Source organism: Styela clava, chromosome 7, assembly GCF_964204865.1.
Source record: "Styela clava chromosome 7, kaStyClav1.hap1.2, whole genome shotgun sequence".
Classification (NCBI taxonomy): Eukaryota; Metazoa; Chordata; class Ascidiacea; order Stolidobranchia; family Styelidae; genus Styela; species Styela clava.
Window position 1 is genome coordinate 12,818,591 of NC_135256.1, and position 19,764 is coordinate 12,838,354.

Sequence of the window (19,764 nt, forward strand, 5' to 3'; positions counted from 1 at the left end):
TTACAGCATTATAATTTCCAATTTTGATTTTGTTTGGTTTTATCTAAAATGGCAACTGGATCAGACAAGAAACGAGACTATCCTTCAGAAAAAGGTGAATTTTTTTTTTCTTTTAATTTAGAATACCGGAATTACATGTAAGTATATATTTATCATATGTTGAAATGAAATACCATATCCTACTTCAAGTACAAAAATTTGTTCAGCATGTATTGTAGATAAGTAACTGTGTTTTCAAACAAAAATGATTAATCCATAATTTTATCCAAGGTGTGAAGTTTATGTCAAGATGACTAACGTCTACCGTCATTATCAAAAAAACTAGACAGCCTATCAAATTGCTTCAATTGTTATGTAAATTTTTTGTTCGAAATGTGTTCAAGGAGGGAATCGGCACAAGTTTTTTATAGCTTTATTAGTCTATAACATTTAAAATAAATTAATAACATTAAACTATAGCCAGGGATTCCATACCGTCCTTATTTCTAAGATTTGTCCTTATTTTTGGCTCGCGTCCCTATTTTTGGCTTGCTTGTTCTTATTTTGGTGGCATCATAAAAAGCAACACAATCTTATTTGGAACACAAAGAAGCAAGGCACAGATAGGCATGAAGCTTTGTTAGTGTGGCGATCCTTAGGTTTTGTCGTGGTGGTGGTTATTTTAGCTTAAATTTAAAAATGAGCAAACGTAAAAACGTTTTTCGCGATGAATAAGGGAAAAAAATTAAAGTTAAACAAAGCTTGAAGGGTGAGTGCTTCGCACACCGTGATGTCTGTAATTGTGACATTAACCTGGAGGCCATAGGAAAGCCAGCTATTTCTGCTCACAATGCAGAAATTTTTCCAGTCTTCCTTATTTTGGGTTCCAGATTGATGGAATCCCTGACTATAGCAGTTAAATATAGATACAACTTCATTCGATTAGGGTCAGATCTATGTCTGTTTCCCATCACATTGTTATGCAAACCTTAATTTTGAGACACTTGAAACATATAAATTAGGTACCCCTAACGATGTTATATTCAGAAAAGTACTTCCTTGTCATAACAATAACTTCTTCCGTTTATTTAATTCTGGGGTTAAATTCACAGACTTTGCTGAATTTAACTATGGCCTGCTGATATAAGTATCCCACATTTATGAGGAGATTTTAATAAAAATTAGAAATATCCGCTTTGCTTTTGACTATTATTGGGTTAACGTTTTCTATCTAATGGTGGCCGTAATTGATAAAGTAAATGTTCAGGAAACACTATACACCACTGCAGTTCCGCGTGTTGGGGATTTATTGCGCAATATAAGGCTTCGCCACCGACTATTCAATATCGCCACTTTACAACTGACACTCGGGACATCTACGATTTTGAAGACTTCACGAAAAAGTTTTAACGCCCGGCTGCCTTAACACAACAAGAAACGTTCGCGCTCACTCGCTCTTAGCAAACGGCGGCATTTTGTCGAATGACATCACCTGTGGGATCCTCTTTTCAAAATTGTCGTTGGTTACTTCGATTGGCGATGAAAGCGAGACGATCTATCGTCTTCGGTAGATTAACTTTGCTAACCGTTTTATGTCAATCTAGTGTTTCAGGACTTGAACATAATGCAATTTAATATCGCGAGTGTTCAAAGGGTCAATATAAAGTACCTAAAATTCTCTCAAATAAGGCCGTGCCCATCAGCCCGTGTCTGTCTTGTCAGTTTTTTTGCAAGCTTTGGCGACAAAGTACCTTAGACTTAGCTACTATCCTCCGCGCTCGTAGCTTGCAATATATTTTCGTTCGGCGACTCCGCTTCAATTTGGCAATATATTAGTAGCTTGCGGTATCTCATGACGTATGTGCAGTGATGGCAGGCCAATTCTATGACTATTACTCAGGGAACGCAAGAGGATAAAAGATTTTAATTACTACGAAGCCTACAGCTGTTTGCGCGTTCTTCTTCGCACGGTACGCTAGCGTAAACCTCGCCTTATCGTCGTGAGTGGCAACTGGTTCGCTTCGGTGCTCACTAGTTAGGCGTAGGGCGTTCACAGATTATTAGATAAGAGACGTCAAAAGTATCCTATGTGCAAGAAAGGTAAAATATTGCCAGGATATAATGATTTCGAAAAATATCGATTCAGTTTAGTATGTAGTATGTAGAATGTTGAGGTTCGTTTTTCGGTTGGCAAAAAACTACTTGAATTCAGTTGCCAATAAACATATAAACGACAAACAGAATATAAATTCAAGAGTTTATGCGTAAATTATTGAAATGGGTGGTTTTTAGAAACTGATTAAAAAAAATTTGGAAACTTAGTGAAGTGAATTACCTCGCAGTGTGATATATTGGTGTCGGAACTCGGCAGTATATTAAACAAACGAGACTACATTTTATTTGATCGCATTACTAAAAGGAATATAATTTTACTACTCGGCGTCTTTTGAGGAGCGCAGTTTGTTTCTTTATTTCTCTCACTTATTTAACGGTCGCCTGGGTAAGTTTCATGGTTGAAGATCTGGGCAATGTTTACATTCCTGAATTGAATAGGACGAAGAGCGGCGTGGAAGGACGTTTGAGCCGTGATATCTCGTTTCCATTACGAATCCAGATAGGTAGAATAGTTTGCCGTTGTCACGCAATGGAACGTTGCTCGGATACTTATTTCGTCATTGGCTCGATAATTCGAATTTCCCTATTCAGCACGTGTGAAGTTAAGGAGCAAAAATCCCGAAAACTCAATTTCTACCAATTTCTTATATATTTCAAGTTTAAATAATTACGTTTAGATAAAGTTAAAAGATTTTTGGGAGAATTTTGTCAAGACGACGGATCTGGAAAGTGCTTCAAATATGGAAAAGCTTTGGTAAGTTTTTTTTATTTAAATCAACTTAATGTAATTTTTGGCAGAATATATTTACTCCCAAATTTTGACTCTGATCGTACAAACTAACAATTTTATTCCAGCTCGTTTCAATGGCTTTTTTAACACATACGTTGTTGCCAAAGCCGATGAAATTTTTATGAAGTCTGGTTCTTGTATTATTCTACTATTGAAATTGTATTACACAGACGCTATTACAAGGCGGTGTGTAAGACAAGACATCAAACGTTTTTGAAAAAAGAAGAGAACAGGCTAAATCTTACGTTCAATTTGATATGAATAATGGTTTGCTCGAATATATTTTAGCGTGGTCCAAAAAGTTATTTATTTCATCATTATTAAATTCATATAAAAATAATTTTAGGTTCGCCGAAGATATTTTCGCTCGCTTATTTCAAACAAAATTAAGTCCCAAATCAGCGGCCGCCCCTTTGTTTCGGTGTCCTTACGACTGTCTTGATTAAATGAATATTCATGCCTGATAGGACAATCAGTTAACTCAATCCCATGTGAAATCATCGTGTCTGATAATATACTTAGGTATTTGAAAATCGCAACTTTCAGTAATGAGAAAGTATATACGTACTAGTCACGTAGGTGATAATGTCTATTTTATCAATGAACGTAGACGGCCATCTAATAAATAAGTTAAATGTCGAACCAGCAAGAATCGCGACGACGAAAAATATAACTCGTCGTAATCACATTTCATCTCCAAATATCGGATACTTTCTAGCGAGTGGCCGTTTCCGGCCGACGTGTCATTTGTTTGCTACCGACATTGTCAACCCAGTAATTTATGCACATATAAGCGAACTCGAAATATTTTGGAATTTGACCATTGCCAATTATATGTCTTTCACGTACTCGCCGGACATACATATTTTTGCATTAATCTCGTTTGATGCCCAAGGGCGCAATGATCATTACTACGAAGGCCTGTGTCTCTCGGCGTTACACTTATCTCGGCAATGTCAAATTACAAGAATTATAAAACTTGATTTGACGTAACAAATATAGTAATAGTGGCGAAGACGAATGATTCACACACACACATACGGATAATGAATGAAAATGTTGGGAAGAAAAGCGGTACTCCACATTTTGTATTCATTGCGACGGAAAGCGATACATCGTATCGTGGATTTAAGTATAGATATCGTTTGTCCAGTGCTAACTCGTATAATTGAATTTTTGTTGGATGACACACTTTCACACTCCATTTGTTAGCGGTTTTCCGTTATTTAGGTCGAGCGTGTCGCTGTGTGTCGTACTTGGACGCTGGTGTAGTGAATCGGCGATACGCTATATGCTATTCAATTTGAAACGCATATTTATTTATTGTCCTCGTTTATAATAACTTTCGTATATATTCTAGCATTTTGTTAGAAATTCACATCGATGATTGATACCATATTTCACTCGGTATAAATCGTACTTTCGCGGAATGCTCGGGCATTTTCGTCCGTTAGATAATGATTCATTCTTTATCTTCATTCCACTTTGGGCACGCATTCAAATCCACGTTTCGAAGTTTTAAACGATATTTGGAGTCGATGTAAATAATCAATCATCTATATTTTAACGCAGCTTTTTTATTACGATCAATAATAAGTAACACCGCTTGCTTGTCTTCAACTTTTTCTGCACTTTTTAAAGCAGTTCACCATTGTCGTATGGAAGTTCCGTTGCCGTTAAATGTATTATGGCTTGCGAGTAGTTGTTTCGTATTTAGGGAATGTGTTTATCTATTCATTCTCGTCAACGTTTTGCCTCGGACATCCATTGTTTGTATTTTTCTTAAAGTATCGTCTCAGGCTTTGTGTCGGTCACGAGTGACTACACTCTGCCAAACGGAGAGTGTGTCGCCAGGGTTTGGCATACCCTTACTATTCTTAGACGGAATGAAAAGAAAACTCTGCGTCTATTGAGAATTTAACAAAAGCGATGATCTCTGAACATTTGGCGCTTCAGCATTGTGGCGTGCGCTAGTTTACAAGCACCACTTGAAATGGATTCGCGTTTCTTTGAGAGTTTCAAATTATTGCGGAAGATTTTCTGGCGGGAAATATTTTGTGAGATGCTGTTTTGTCTTATACGCTCGTAGCGCACGGATTCTGCTCTCTTGGTTATTCTTATTTATGGAAGATATCAGAAGGTTACTATTATTATTTTGTTTACTTAGTAGCTGGAACTAAACTAAACATGACGCTGCGTTTACCTTTGCAAAAAGTTGGCAGTACCTCTTTGGCGTCAATACCTAGTTCATAGGCTACATATAATATGCGTATCTGTGGGGTGAACCTATTTGAAAATAGATTGCAAAAGGCTCACCAGTTTCACACTAAATCACATTGAACTTTGAGCGTGCCCACATAAATTCATATATTCAATAGACATCTACTTCATCTATTTATCTATTCCACTCATCCTACTGCATGCGCATTCTGACAGCAAATTTCCCTATATTAAAGTAATGTTCATTTCAAGTTGTAACGTTGATGGTTGTTAGCTGCTGTTCTTCATGTGAACAAATTTGTGAGGTGATGGATAACAGGGATGGAGTGCATAGTCACCTTTTTAAATGTTGTGTTGATGCATTTAATTCCATCCGCTAAAACTATTTTAAAATGTTGCTTTTGTATTCAACTCCTGTTAATGTGAATTTTATTCTCTATACAGCATTTGAGGAAGCACTGAAGTGTGAAATTTATTATTATTGTACCTTCTATGCAGAAGTCAACTTGCTTTGATCAGATTTGATCATGTTACACTTTTGAACCTACCCCGAGGGTTTATTATTATTAATAATGCAATATTGATGCAATTTTCCATGTTCTTCCATTATATTAGATTGTTTATGATAAGTCTATCTTTACATCTTGATATGAGATTATGATTGGGCGTTTTCCTATCATTTCAAAATCATCAATTCTTTTTAAGCAAGATTTAATATAATATATGGGAATGTCTTCGTGTATTCTAGACTGAAGTCGCGCATCGTGAAAGAGTTGAAGTTACGATCGATTTAGATGATATTGCTGAATATGATCCAGAATTGGCAGAAAGTATTATTGAAAATACGCTTCGATATCAAAGAATATTTGCAGATGCCATCGATGAATTGCTACCCGATTACAAGGAAAGAGAGGTGAAGTTTTTTGATAGCTTCCATTACATCCAGTTTACATAACCAGGCCGTAATAGAATAGAATTAAATGCTCAATGAAAAGTATTATTCCATGTATGCTTACATTTCATTTGCAATTTTCGACTTGAAATTAAAATTCAATGTTCTAACTTACTTATCACGTTCTTTATTAATTTAGGTTACGTTCAAAGATGCATTGGATGTGTACATTGAACACCGGATGCTTATGGAGCAGAGACTTCATAACGATCCGGCAGAAGTCCGCGATTGGAGGAATAAATATCCCGCTGAGTTGATGCGCAGATTCGAGGTGAATATTAGCAATTGAAGATGGCCAATACTAGTGAAATTTTCAATGTAGATTAGACATAATTCATAATTTGAAGGGTTGAAATCCTAACCCCACAATATAGGGATATACTGACATTCACATTATTGGTCACAGTTTATATTGTTTTCTTCATCAAAATATAATTTGGACAGGACTTAAAGCTGATGGAATATCTTGGTGAAGTGGCTTAAGATTTGACAAATTCAAAATAAAAAGCACATTTCGCCTGAGAAGACCAAAATTTCATTTTTGATCCAATAGGATAGATACTAATAAATCTGTCACAACTTATTTTGTTCGTTTTTTGTGTACTTTTGAAAATCCAAAATTAAAATAGATTTCATTCCAAGTATGATAGCATCTCATTCAAATATCTCTTCAAGGATACGGCACTATATATTTTTATGGTTTCGTGTTTTTTATCTCGTTTATCAATATTGCGAGTCAAACTGTCAGCATTTCAAACTTCAATTTAACCTCAGCAATGTATAATCTGTATTCTTGCTCATTCAGGTGTATTTTAAAGCTCCGACTGCCCAAAAAGCTATGCCAATTCGTGATGTGAAAGCTCAGAATATCGGAAAATTAACAGTGGTTCGTGGTATTGTTATCAGAGCAACTGAAGTCAAGCCTATGATGTCTGTTGCAACATACACATGCGATAGATGTGGAGGAGAGACTTATCAACCGGTAAGATTACTTTTACATTTGTAATGCTGTATATTTTAATTATCAATTATCTAGTCGCACTGGCGATTTGTTTTTGATCGCTACCATACCCATCGCATTCTTCGCTTGCTTAAACTAAGTAAATTATTAACGTTTACTTTACACAATACATTAGTTGCAAGCTGTCTAGTGTGATCTTTCTTAAACCACAATTCTTGATAACATCTTCGGCACAGTTTTATTATATCAACAGCTTATTTTGGTGTTGAAACTTTGCAACCAGAAAATGAAATAATGTTGTTAAATGTCACCTGTATCTGATATAATCAGATCAGGGTGGTAGAAAAATTGACACATTGATTCATACAACATCCCATTTTTCAATTATCCTGCCACGTTTTTTTTTATTTTTATTGATTACTTTCAGTAATGCAGAGATATTTTAATGTATAGATATGTCTTAACAAAATGTAATATTAAACCAGAAGTGGAAAATTTAAATTGCTGAAATCTGGATTTTTCTGAGTACCGGTAATATTCATTTCGCTTAGTTTAATCACTACACAGACCTTCAAATTTCCCGATACCTATAGGATGCAGGTTTTTGGGACACAAAAGAATAATTTGAAACTGCATTTACGACAGCGTTCAGTTTAACACAGATTCGATTTGAAAGAAGAAAGAAATTGGTCTGGGGTATCTACACTAGACTCGCATTCACTCTAAACAAAGCTTCAAACAAGTTGCTCAAAACATACTCGAACTATTCTGATCAAATTGACTGATATTTTTTGGTTTAAAAAGAGTGATAAATGTGGCATTGTGGCCAGGCAACTTTAAAGCCAAAATATGTAACCACAAGAGGTTTGCACACATTTATATTATCTGAATTTTTTGTGAAATTTCGAGGGTTTCCAGATGCCTAAGGGTGCAACTATGCGATTTGTCAATGGATGAATTATTTTCTTCGCATTCAGATTGCTTCTCCCTCTTTTATGCCATTGCTTCTTTGCCCCAGTGAGGAATGCCAAACTAATCGCAGCGGAGGACGTCTCTATCTGCAAAACAGAGGGTCAAAATTCATCAAATTTCAGGAAATCAAAATTCAAGAACATGTGGGTTATTTTTTTCTAATGATTCTTTGAGAGAAAAAAATTGTCAGAATTTTATTTCTTCACCCCTGAGGGTATTATAGATGGAATGTTTGAGGAAACCTGTTCGTTTATTTTTACAAACCACTTGAGACAACTTTGCAGACATGACATTCTATTTTTTCATTACTTTTTGCAGATTCATCCTATATATTTATGTTAGAAAGTAAATTTAGTTTTATTTTACTTTAATTATAACTTCGTTACGATATTTGATGGCAATTGCTTGTTCTTGATAAACATTAGGACTTTTTTGTGGTAAATTTATTAATAGATTTTGACAATATATCCATTAGTAACTCGAAAAGAATTCAAGATAAAAATTCCCAAATAAAGCAATTTTGTGTAACAAAAGTATTATTTTTAGTTTTGTATCTGTTGCTACTCATTTCATTTTTTTTAATGTTATATATAGGCTATATGGTGTTAGTTTCATGCACAATTTAGAATTATTTAGAACATAATTGAAGAAACGAATGAAGTTATCACATTTTGCCAGTATCTCGTTTCAGACGTGAATAAGAGCTACCTCGCAAAAAATATTTTTTGAACGTTGCCTAATTTCAGCAGTACCTGGAAGGCGTATAATGCCCTAATAATGATGAATCTGACGCAGTTAAGAACGACCCATCATTATATATTTAACTTTTTCTGCTTGAGTAGTCTCCTGTTTGGGGTTGGGTGATTCTTATTCTCCATTCTAATGTCATCGTTGACAAAAATGTTAAAAAAAAAAGATGGAAAAGTGGACTCAGAAGTAATGAAGCACTCCCATTTTTAGAGCGACCAAGTTCCAACTGGTAATATTCCTCGAGCGATGACAGTATATTGCAGAGGGGAAACCACTCGTGCTGCTGTACCTGGTGATCACATCAGCATCACAGGAGTTTTCCTACCAATGCTAAGAACAGGATTCAGACAAATGCAGCAAGGATTGCTAACTGATACCTATATGGAAGGACATGTTAGTAATTTTTACGCTTGTATCTTTTTATTTTATATAATAAACATTCAAAGAAGCGTTTTCCAACAAGGGAGGGATTTTGTTGTTTTCGACGAGATAATTCCGAAATATTACTTTGTGTTGGGTGTAGTTATAGTAGTAGAAAGCCATCGATTTGAATTAATAAACAATCATTCGCATGTTCGATTTGTTAAGCATCTTTTTTGTGTTTTTGAATTTGAAGCAATTTGAACATTTATATTGAATATTTAGAGAGTGATCAAAATGAACAAAACTCAAGATGATGAACAGGATGTCGGTGAAATGACTGAGGACGAACTGGAACAAATTAGTCGTATGTTTTTTTTAAACATTTTTCACATAGTTTTAATTTTTCTATACTTTTATTATAGTAGTAGTTTCCCTAGTATAGAGCATCATTTGATCTAAACGTTACGCTGATTGTATTTTGAAATGCCTATGCCAAACTGTACTTAGCTATGATAAAAATCATCCATAAAAGAGAATTCTTATCAGGCTCGTTACCCAAGATGGGTGGATTTGGTTCCATTGACAGCAACCCTGGGATAATACTGTGTAACCCTACACTACGGTTCCTTATTTTGGCTTTGGATGGCAAATACTGTATAATTTGTGACTAATTATGAAGGAATAAGGGCACTTGAATAGTGAAATAAAAGATAATTCGTCGTTGGTTTGTTATTATTTCAATGTTTTTGATTCTGCTTGTGAGGTCTTCCTCATATACAGCAATAATAAACGATCAAAATTAGTATTTTCACAACGAAATTACTTAGTTTATTTGTGTCGAGAATTATGTTTTTCTTGAAAAAAATTCGCTATTCCCAAGAAGGGAAAAAGAAGAGTTTCTATTCATGCCTTTTCTCTTTTAGTTTCAGTCACTTGATTGGCTTACACCTCTCTGCCCGCCAAAATTTCACGTTTCATTAATAAACTCTCAATGATTTACTTGTGTCAACATCGCTCTCGATAAAGATGTTTGCTGTCTTTTATGTACAAATATATATGAAAATTCAATATTGACCAAGGGATGGCTAAAGGTTTTAGGTTTTAGAAAGGGTTTATTCAATAATTCATATCTAGAATGATCTTGTTGAGATATATGAACTGAATCATAGAGCGTGGGCTTTTCATACTATTCAAAAATGTAGAAAAATAAAAGGAAATTCTTGACTGCACATTGTTTAGGTGTGGGCTGGGTACTGCTAACATAAAACATCTCGTTTTTGAATGGGCATTTGAATTTCTAAAACGACATGAAAAAGGGCATAATTCTAAATTTATAATATCATATTTTTTAACTTGTATAGGACAGCACTGATTTTTCTTATCGATAGTGTGAAAGCATAGCGTATGAAATTTTGTTTATTTTTCCATTAATTAGTTCAAAAAATTTATTTTCAGACACATTTCTATATTCCGGTGTTACAATCCTAAAGTTTAAATTTTTTTTATTCAGATATACTCTATTGGTTTATTTTTGTAGTTGCCGAGTCAAAATTCATTTTAATCTTATTTACTTCTAAATCCTTCATTAGTGTTATAATATGATATCTAAATTTTTTTATTATGTTGACTTTTGCTAATTGCTATAACTGTGTATTACATTTTCGACATTGCCGTTTGAATGTTACTTGTACCCAACTTTTAAATGTCATCCCTTTCAGTTTGTACTTCTTGCAGTCTTTGCATTCGATATTACTTTGTGAACCTTTAAAATACAAGGAAGTGTGTTCGGTAATCTTAGTTTGGGCCATTCATATACAATACCTATTTTCTGTATTGACAGAGGAAGACTTCTATGACAAACTTGCATTGTCACTTTCTCCCGAAATTTATGGACATGAAGATATCAAGAAGGTATTGCTGCTGTTACTTGTCGGTGGGGTGGACAAAAATTCAAAGGGTGAGAATTTTTTATTCGAAATTGAGAAAAAAATTTAGACTACTTAATAAATAATTATTTAGAATAGAAATAAAAATTCAGCTCTTTTTCATTTTTAAAATATTTTATTTTACTATTCTGATTTAAGGAATGAAAATTCGTGGCAATATCAATGTATGTCTTATGGGTGATCCCGGTGTTGCGAAATCACAATTGCTGTCATACATAGATAGACTTGCTCCTCGTAGTCAGTATACTACAGGCAGAGGTTCTTCTGGTGTTGGCTTAACTGCAGCTGTGTTGAAGGTGAGGCCAACAGTTTATCTTTTAATTTGTTTGCTTCATTATTCAACCTGAACATAATCTAACTATTCTGAAATCTATATACACTAACGTATTCCAAATGGGATAACATTCAACAAAAAACATGTATAAGTCAATGGAGGCTTTTTTGAACATTCTGTGAGACTTCAATTGCTCAAATTGATAATATTTCAAATGAAACTGTCCTGATGTATTACTAAAATTTAGAATTTGAAATATCTAATATATTTAATTTGAAGTCAATTTGAATAGTTAGGTCTCCTTTGCCATCCCTTGAACATAGGATCTTTGGCCGAATTTGACAGTTTAGGAATGAAAATACTCTTTGTCAGTCTGATGTTTTACATAACAACTCATTTTATATCATTTTTATCACCTCATTTTCAATCAATTATTCAAGATCTACCTTTCTGCAGGATCCACTTACAAATGAAATGATATTGGAAGGTGGAGCATTGGTTTTAGCTGATCAAGGTGTTTGTTGCATCGATGAATTCGATAAAATGATGGATGGTGATAGAACCGCTATTCATGAAGTTATGGAACAACAGACTATATCTATTGCAAAAGTATAAAACTTCTCTTTTTCTCAATCTAAATATCAATTCCAATGAATGGATATTGTAATCTGAGAAAGACTATTTTAAGTAACTCAAAACTTGATATTGCTTTTTGAATTTGTAACTCTTCACTCTCATGGTCATGGAAGTTGAATTTAAACGGTGTTGATATGTTTCAAAAGCAACTGCCGTGACAGGAAACTATTTTCTATCGGTATCATTCAAAGACAACTTGACTGTGATAGATTTAATAATAACGTTTTATATAAAAAGGTCACAAATCACAATATGGCACTCAGATATGACTGAGTCTCATAACTACGTAGAAGTCATATTAAGTTGATAAATTGAAGAAATCATAGATCCAAGGGGTTCTACCTACATTTACTTATTGACTATATAATTAAATAGGCTGGCATCATGACTTCGTTGAATGCAAGAGTTTCAATCTTGGCGGCTGCTAATCCAGCATATGGAAGATACAATCCAAAGAAGTCTATCGAACATAATATCCAACTACCAGCAGCTCTTTTGTCAAGATTTGATGTTTTGTGGCTCATTCAAGATAAACCTGACAGAGAAAATGATCTGAGGTATTTTCAAATTTATATATGAACAAATGGGTGTACGCCTGAACCACTAGGCTACTGCACCTATAAACTATAGTTTATCAATGATTTTAAATCTTTCCATATTCAAGGAGTTTTTATTTCTGACATCTTGCGTGCAAATTTGACCGTTTATGATTTGAAATTTTCGATATACACATTTTTGTTGATTTTACTAAAATTTTGTATCCTTCTTTTTAGGCTTGCTCAACATATTACTTATGTGCATCAACACAGCACTCATCCTCCTATCCAGTTTACTCCTATTGACATGAAATTGATGAGGTGAGAGCATTAGAGCAGATTATAAGATATTGCAGTATTTGTATCTAAATGACATGAATGTATTTATGGATCAGTTTCCTAAATTGGTTTCATTGTTTAAATGGTTTAGTTGTCATTTCAATGAAATTTCTTAATTGAATTTATTATATTGTCCAAGAAAGTTTTTTTTATGAGTATTTCTTGATAATGGACTGCTTTCAAAATAATTAACCTTCATATGTGGTACATGAACTCTTCCAATTTTTATGAATTGAATCCTACTTAATGTACATCTATCACTTGCTGAACTGAAAATCTCAACAAGGACGAATTATTTATTTAAAAAGCCTAAAATTAATGTCAGTCAACGCCAACTGTCCTTTGCAACCCTCATTCTTACTAATTATATGTTTTCAGACGTTACATTGCCCTCTGTCAGAAGAAGAATCCTGTTATACCTCAAGAATTGACAGACTACATCACTGCTGCATACGTTGAACTACGAAAGGAGGATCGAGCCAGTAAAGATGCAACCTTCACCTCCGCTCGTACTCTTCTCTCCATCTTACGACTCGCTACTGCTTTGGTATGTATCAGATATTTAACAAAGTTAATACAAGGTTGCAAGACCTCAACTACAAATGAGTATTGGTGAGAAAGCCTCAATGACCTTTGCTGTAATAATAGCTAATAGAGGGCCTATTTTAATGATAGAATTTCTACAAGTAACTGGCTAACAGTATTTGAATAATTCAAGTTAACACTGTCAGGGAAAACACTATGTGAAACAGTATTCTACAGTTCTGAATTTCTTCTGGGAGAATTAAGATGGTAACAGGGTTCTAATTTTTAACAGTATATAATTTCCTGGAAATTTTTATAATAAGATGAGACAAGAATTAGACAGAGTGTCTATGGAGTTATAATGAATGAAGTTATTGAAAAAATAATAGAGCACCGTTTTGAAGGTTGGGGTAAATTGTAATTCAAGTAGCGAATAATATCTGTATTGCACTTGTCCCGGCCTTCAAAATTATGCTCAGTTTCAGCATCCATTTCGAATCAGGATATAAACATCAGGTTCTATTACTCAAAAGTTGAGTTTACATATTGGTCTTGGATTGTGCACTGATCAACGTGCTATATTGACATTATTGCACTTCCCTAGACTGATCTGTGATCAACACATACACATTATCAAAGTAGGCAGTGTTATAGTTATGCTGTGTCAAAAGTGTTGGGTCTCACACTGGTACCACTGTTGTAGCATGTAGGATGGTATTGACATAACACTTTAGACGACCATTTTTCTAACCTGTGAAGAAATTTGTTGTTTCGCGAGGAGCAATTCTACCCTGTGTAGTATTACGCAATGTTCTTTACATATTTTGTATTATTGTGATGAATATTCAAAATTTACGAAATAAAGACTGAGGTATGTACTATCGATCCGTTAAAGAGTTCATATGCATACTCTAAGGGAGGCTTACGGAGTTTCGAAGATAATAAAAGGGATTATGTGTTATAGATAGCTGGAGTAAACGTATGAAGTGGGATTAATTTCATACATGTAGGATCATGACATTTGCGAGAGTTTGATTTCACATCCTTAAGTATCCATGAAGCATACATATGTATATAGCATACATTTCTTGCACTTGCTGGTTGGTCATTATCAGTTGCAATACATTCAAGTCTTGATATATTCACCTGCATTGCACTGTTATTGATCTTCCAGAATGTGTCAGCAATCAACAATGTCTTCTATGTATTTATTATAGTCAGCTCATGGGTAGGTTTGATATGGGATTATTTGTCTCAGATGAATTATCATTCATGATTTACTTCAGCACCAAACAAGAATGCCCCTAATCAGTCTAATTATTCAGATTGTTCATATTTGAGATAGTAAAAAATTCTCAACTTTAAAAATACTTTTAATTTCCATCTGGAATTTTCCCTTTTATGCATTTGACAACCAATGGTCACATAAAAAATTTCTGTTTGAGAATGAACTAACTAACGTACAAGGTTTTATAATCTGTAATGATATTTCAAAATGTATTCAGAATGGTGGTTTAATTTTGGCGTACCCTCTCGCACACGCTTGTAACGAGAATATACTTTTCAAAACAGTAGTTTATGTATGTTAGTGTCTCCAACTCTGTCGCTAACCCATATTTTTTCCAGAAACCACAATATTCAATATTAATAATGATAGCTTAGTTTTATTATTTATCATATAGCTCTGATTCTGAAAGCATTTTTTAAGGTTTTGATATTGAAAATTGATTAATTGAACCTTGGTTTTGTGAAAATTATACTGAATTGAACTCAACTATTTTTTAGGCTCGTTTACGTTTGGCAGATGTTGTTGAAAAAGATGATGTGAATGAGGCCATGAGATTAATGGAAATGTCCAAAGACTCACTTAATCCTGGTACTGATGGACAACAAAGGTAAATAGTTTTAATATATATGTTTACGTAGTGCAATATGTAAAATCTCCACAATTTTTTAGCATATGTAAATGGCATAACAACAATCTCTTAGTCTTATGCATACATGATTTACATAAACACTTTTCTTTGAACTTCATCAGATTTATAGGACTTCATCTTTTGAACACATCCACAGGTTTATGTAATACATCACCGACCTTAAACGAACTGGAACTTAGAACATTTTTATCTTGTCGCAAAACCTGAATCCTAACCGGTACACACTAGAGATGTACCGATGTATCGGATATCGGTATCGGCAATATCGGCCATTTTTTCGGTATCGGCCATGTATCGGTATCGGTTAGATTAAGGCCGATATTTCCGATATATTAAACTTTTTGATATGGTCCAGAACGTTTAAAAGATTAGTTGGAATACTACTTTTTAATTTATTTTTTGTCTGGAGAGATTGTGAGCTATGAGCCATACATGTCCCCACCCCCGTGAGAAAATATTCACATGTTTTTAGCTATTTATCAGCCAAACTAGCTCAACTAATTTAGATATTTTCGCTGTCAAATTTTTATATTGACATTTTTAATATTACATAGTAATTATGAAGAAATATATCAACACAGCACATAACAAAAAGCAATCAGGCGCCCGGTTTTAAATCATACAGTGGAATTGGGGTCCTTATTAACGGCACATAGACTTTTGGCACAGGTATAAATTCTGACTGTTTGTCGTCAAGTACGAGTGTCATTTAGTCCGTCGACATCGATTAACTAAATTCCGACACAATTATCTCTCTACGCAGGTATTAATTTTAATTTTGTTTAACTACACAACTACTTTATAGATATATTGACATGACCGCCTAGCCCTAGACTGTCTCAAAATATATGATTGCAATTGTAAAATATTATAAAATCTATTTCGTTGAGAGATCATGTTATTTTTACTAAAAAAAACTCCTCGACGGTTATAGGTAGGCCTTCTTTTTGTTGGTGCTGATTGATATTCTTTATTCATGTTGGCATTGACTTGTTGCGTCGACGATTACGATTAGCCACGAAATACAATATTTGTAAAATGCTTTTAATTTGAACGTAGGACGGCGGCGCTAGAATATGTGGGTGATATTCGATATTCTTTTAAACACGAATAACGATATTCGAAGGTCGCGATATTAACATTAAATTCAAATTTGACATCCCGGCTTATGAGTTTTCTAATTGAACACCGAGATTACTAGCGTTACTGTACAATGTATCTTAATCAGTTAAAGCAAACTCCAAACATTAATTTCATATTATGTGATATATCTTTTTTTTCGATCTGAAATAATGTGTACTATGAACAACGCTCATAGACCATTGTTTTAACCCGTCTGCCCTACACAGCACCCCTAATTAAGTAATAATTACATAGTATCGGTATCGGGAATATCGGCCTTCTTATAGTATCGGTATCGGCGTTTTTAGCTGGTATCGGATCGGTATCGGCGACAAAAGTGGTATCGGTACATCTCTAGTACACACATACTATGTTCAGGTTGTGCGCCATCTTGGTGCGCATACTTCTGGAGGTCCTATTTTTATCAATATTTTTTTTATTGTTAATCAATGGGCCTTAATTGGTAAAGTTAGGATCGTATTATATTTCGATTATAATATATACAACTCAATTCTATAAATTTGAATTAATCTAAGTGATCAGAAATTGATTTTGCTTGTTAGGTTTATTTAATAGTAACAAATCTATTTTTTAGACAACAACGACCTACAGACCTCATCTATCAAATCATTCGTGAGATGGCTCCTGATACCGGCGTTCCAATGGTGCGATTGACCGAAGCCAAGCAGAGATGCGTTGCCAAAGGTTTTACTCCAGATCAGTTTGAAGAAGCGGTGGAAGAATATGAGGCTCTCAATGTGTGGCAACTCAATGCAGCCAAGTCCAGAATTACTTTTGTAAATGTTTAAATTCAATTAAATCTAATTGATTTGCGCTATGACTGATCGCCAGATTGTTTCTGTGCTACATGCTAGAGTAAAGAAAAATTGCATACTTGAGCACAAAACACAATATTTTCTTATTTTAACTGCTGCTGTTTCTTCTTTTTCCCAGTGCTGAACTTTAACCACTGCCTTTTTATTTGTAATATATTTTTCATGTGGGATATTGGTGAGCTAAATGGAGGAATCTGTAATTATTGATTGCTTTCACCATTCATGTTTTTTGTCACACATGTATTGAGTTATTGATGGACTGGCAAAAACGTTAGAATGTCTAAATTGAAGCATATTCTTGTGAATACTTTTTTTCGGTGTAATTTTTTCTGTTTTGCTTGGGTGCCAAATTTCGATTGTTTTATCATGCTTCGGTTCTCCACACAATCATAACTTACTAATTTGGTTTCATGGATTTTGAGAAACCCTTGCCACTGCCATCATGTTTAGCTGCTATTAGTCGTTTTATGTAACTTTGTACACATTTGTTGATATAAATAAAATGTTTCAGTTGAATTCCTGGTTTTGGCTTTGCCATTTCTATCATTCTAATAAATAATAGGAATTCAATGCGCTACTACTATTGGTACAACTGCTGGCTGCTATAACTGACGAACGTTTCCCAACCAGGGAGGAATTTTAATGTTCTTGGGAGGGAGTTTGGAGTCGGTTCCACAATATTGTTTAGATATTTAGTAGTTATAGAAATATTAGGTGCGAGTTATGCGTAGCATTCTTAGGACTCATTACGTATTTATCAAATAACGGAATTTTCTGTTTGGTGGGGGAGGAATAAAGACTCCAAAATAGGCAACGGAGAAATCTATCGTTTGCGAAAAAAAGTTTGGGGACCACTGATTTAGCGCAACGTGATCGAAGCATCCTCCGAACAATTTGACTTCGGTCGTGTATCGCTGTTCCAACCTGCGGCTGCAGTTTTATTTCAAATCTTCAGCTCAATTTTTTATTATCTCTGGTTATCCTGGTGTTTAAACAGTACCTGAGTGAGAGGATGTGGTCGGCCAGATGATTGGATCGGTTTATCGACTTGTTTATTCTTATCAATTTGGGTGTTTAATGAAGCTTGAAAATGCAGAACAATACATTTTCAATAACCGATCTGATCGTAGGCTATTTTATATTATTTGGTATGTAAAAATAATCACTTATGAGCTTGGCTGCGAACAACAGAGTCGAAGTTTAGAGAATGTCTCATTCACACCAAAATGTCAAACATGGTGCTAATGTAAATTTCCTCCTTTTGCAGCAGTCAGCGTATTTTGGTGCAGCAAAAGCGATACTAGTTGGGGTACGTTTTCCTCAACCGGCACTTTTGTAATTGGGGTCGAATCGCCTTACGTTAGAAATATGCAGTGTCTATATGGTTACAACGTGTTGGGTATTCGTTTGTTATATCAGAAGTAGTAACTTACCTGCCTTTGCTGTTGAGCTAGGTTTATCTTGACGTATATATATCTCATTTACATAAAAACTTGATGAAATGTTAAGATTTTGAAGAAATTTGATGAATGACAGTTTCATTCGTGTCAAGGCAAACGATAATTCAAATACCCAACTATAGCATTTGACGACAAAATGCGTTTTGCATTAACTGACTGAAATCCGCCGAAAATATGAAGTTATTATCTAAAAAAAATCCGCCTCCCATCGGGAATTAAGAAACCTTTTCTCTCTTCCGGCAATATTATTTTTCGTTTTTGAGATACGGAACAATGTTTGCACTTTTTATACTTTATTGCCGGTAATTCTTTTTTTATTCCATAATCGAAGACTAAACTACTTTGATTTTTTTTTCAGTCATGCACCGACACCCCCTAGCATAAAATCACTTGTTAATTCAATTCCTTTATGTGACAACTCGATCTAGACATTGTAGGACTTTGAAGTCGGAGCCGGAGTTTGGTCTGCTTTCACCGGCTTTGTATTTTCAAAGTTCAAATTCTGAATTGACCGGAGTCAGGAGCCAGAATTGCAGAATTTCAATGGCAATAAAAACATCAAAATTTTCTACAGAAACAAATTTGGATTTTTTTAAATCTGGAGTCTGAGACGAAATTATCGTATATACAGGTCAAATTTTCATTCAACGCGAGTTCGGGAGTCCAATGTAAACTGTTCTCTACTGACTCCACAGCACTACCAGACAAGATATCACAAAAAGTATGAACATAGTCAAGTACGTCAACGACATCAATCAATTATCTAAATTCTAGGTAATTAATTACTAATAGTGTGGTAGGTTACTAAAACACACACCAGAACGGTTAATTTAGAATTGAATTAGGAACAGAATTTAACCTCAGCTGATCGTTTCCTTTGGCTAGAAATTTATTCGTGTCGCAGGCGTGAGAAAACCTTTTGAAATTGTAAATGCTTATACAGAAATGCCAACCCATAGAACTCTCTAACAGACTGTTAAAAGTTAGGTACAGAACAGCACGAGCGAAAGCCGCCAAAATGTATGTATATATGCACAACGAAAGGAGATGA

The 19,764-nt window shown here is 34.4% G+C and overlaps 1 protein-coding gene across 1 annotated transcript; it reads left to right on the forward strand.

Moving 5' to 3' along the window:
- LOC120327611 (DNA replication licensing factor mcm7-like) lies at positions 1-17,769 on the forward strand. Its single transcript, XM_039393942.2, has 16 exons — positions 1-94; positions 2,772-2,848; positions 5,853-6,017; positions 6,196-6,327; positions 6,862-7,038; positions 7,995-8,132; positions 8,950-9,132; positions 9,385-9,466; positions 10,943-11,059; positions 11,187-11,344; positions 11,779-11,931; positions 12,334-12,515; positions 12,732-12,815; positions 13,212-13,380; positions 15,144-15,253; positions 17,013-17,769. The coding sequence occupies exons 1-16, from the start codon at positions 49-51 to the stop codon at positions 17,224-17,226; spliced, it is 2,187 nt and encodes a 728-aa protein (XP_039249876.2). The 5' UTR covers positions 1-48; the 3' UTR covers positions 17,227-17,769.
- The last annotated feature ends 1,995 nt before the right edge of the window (positions 17,770-19,764 follow it).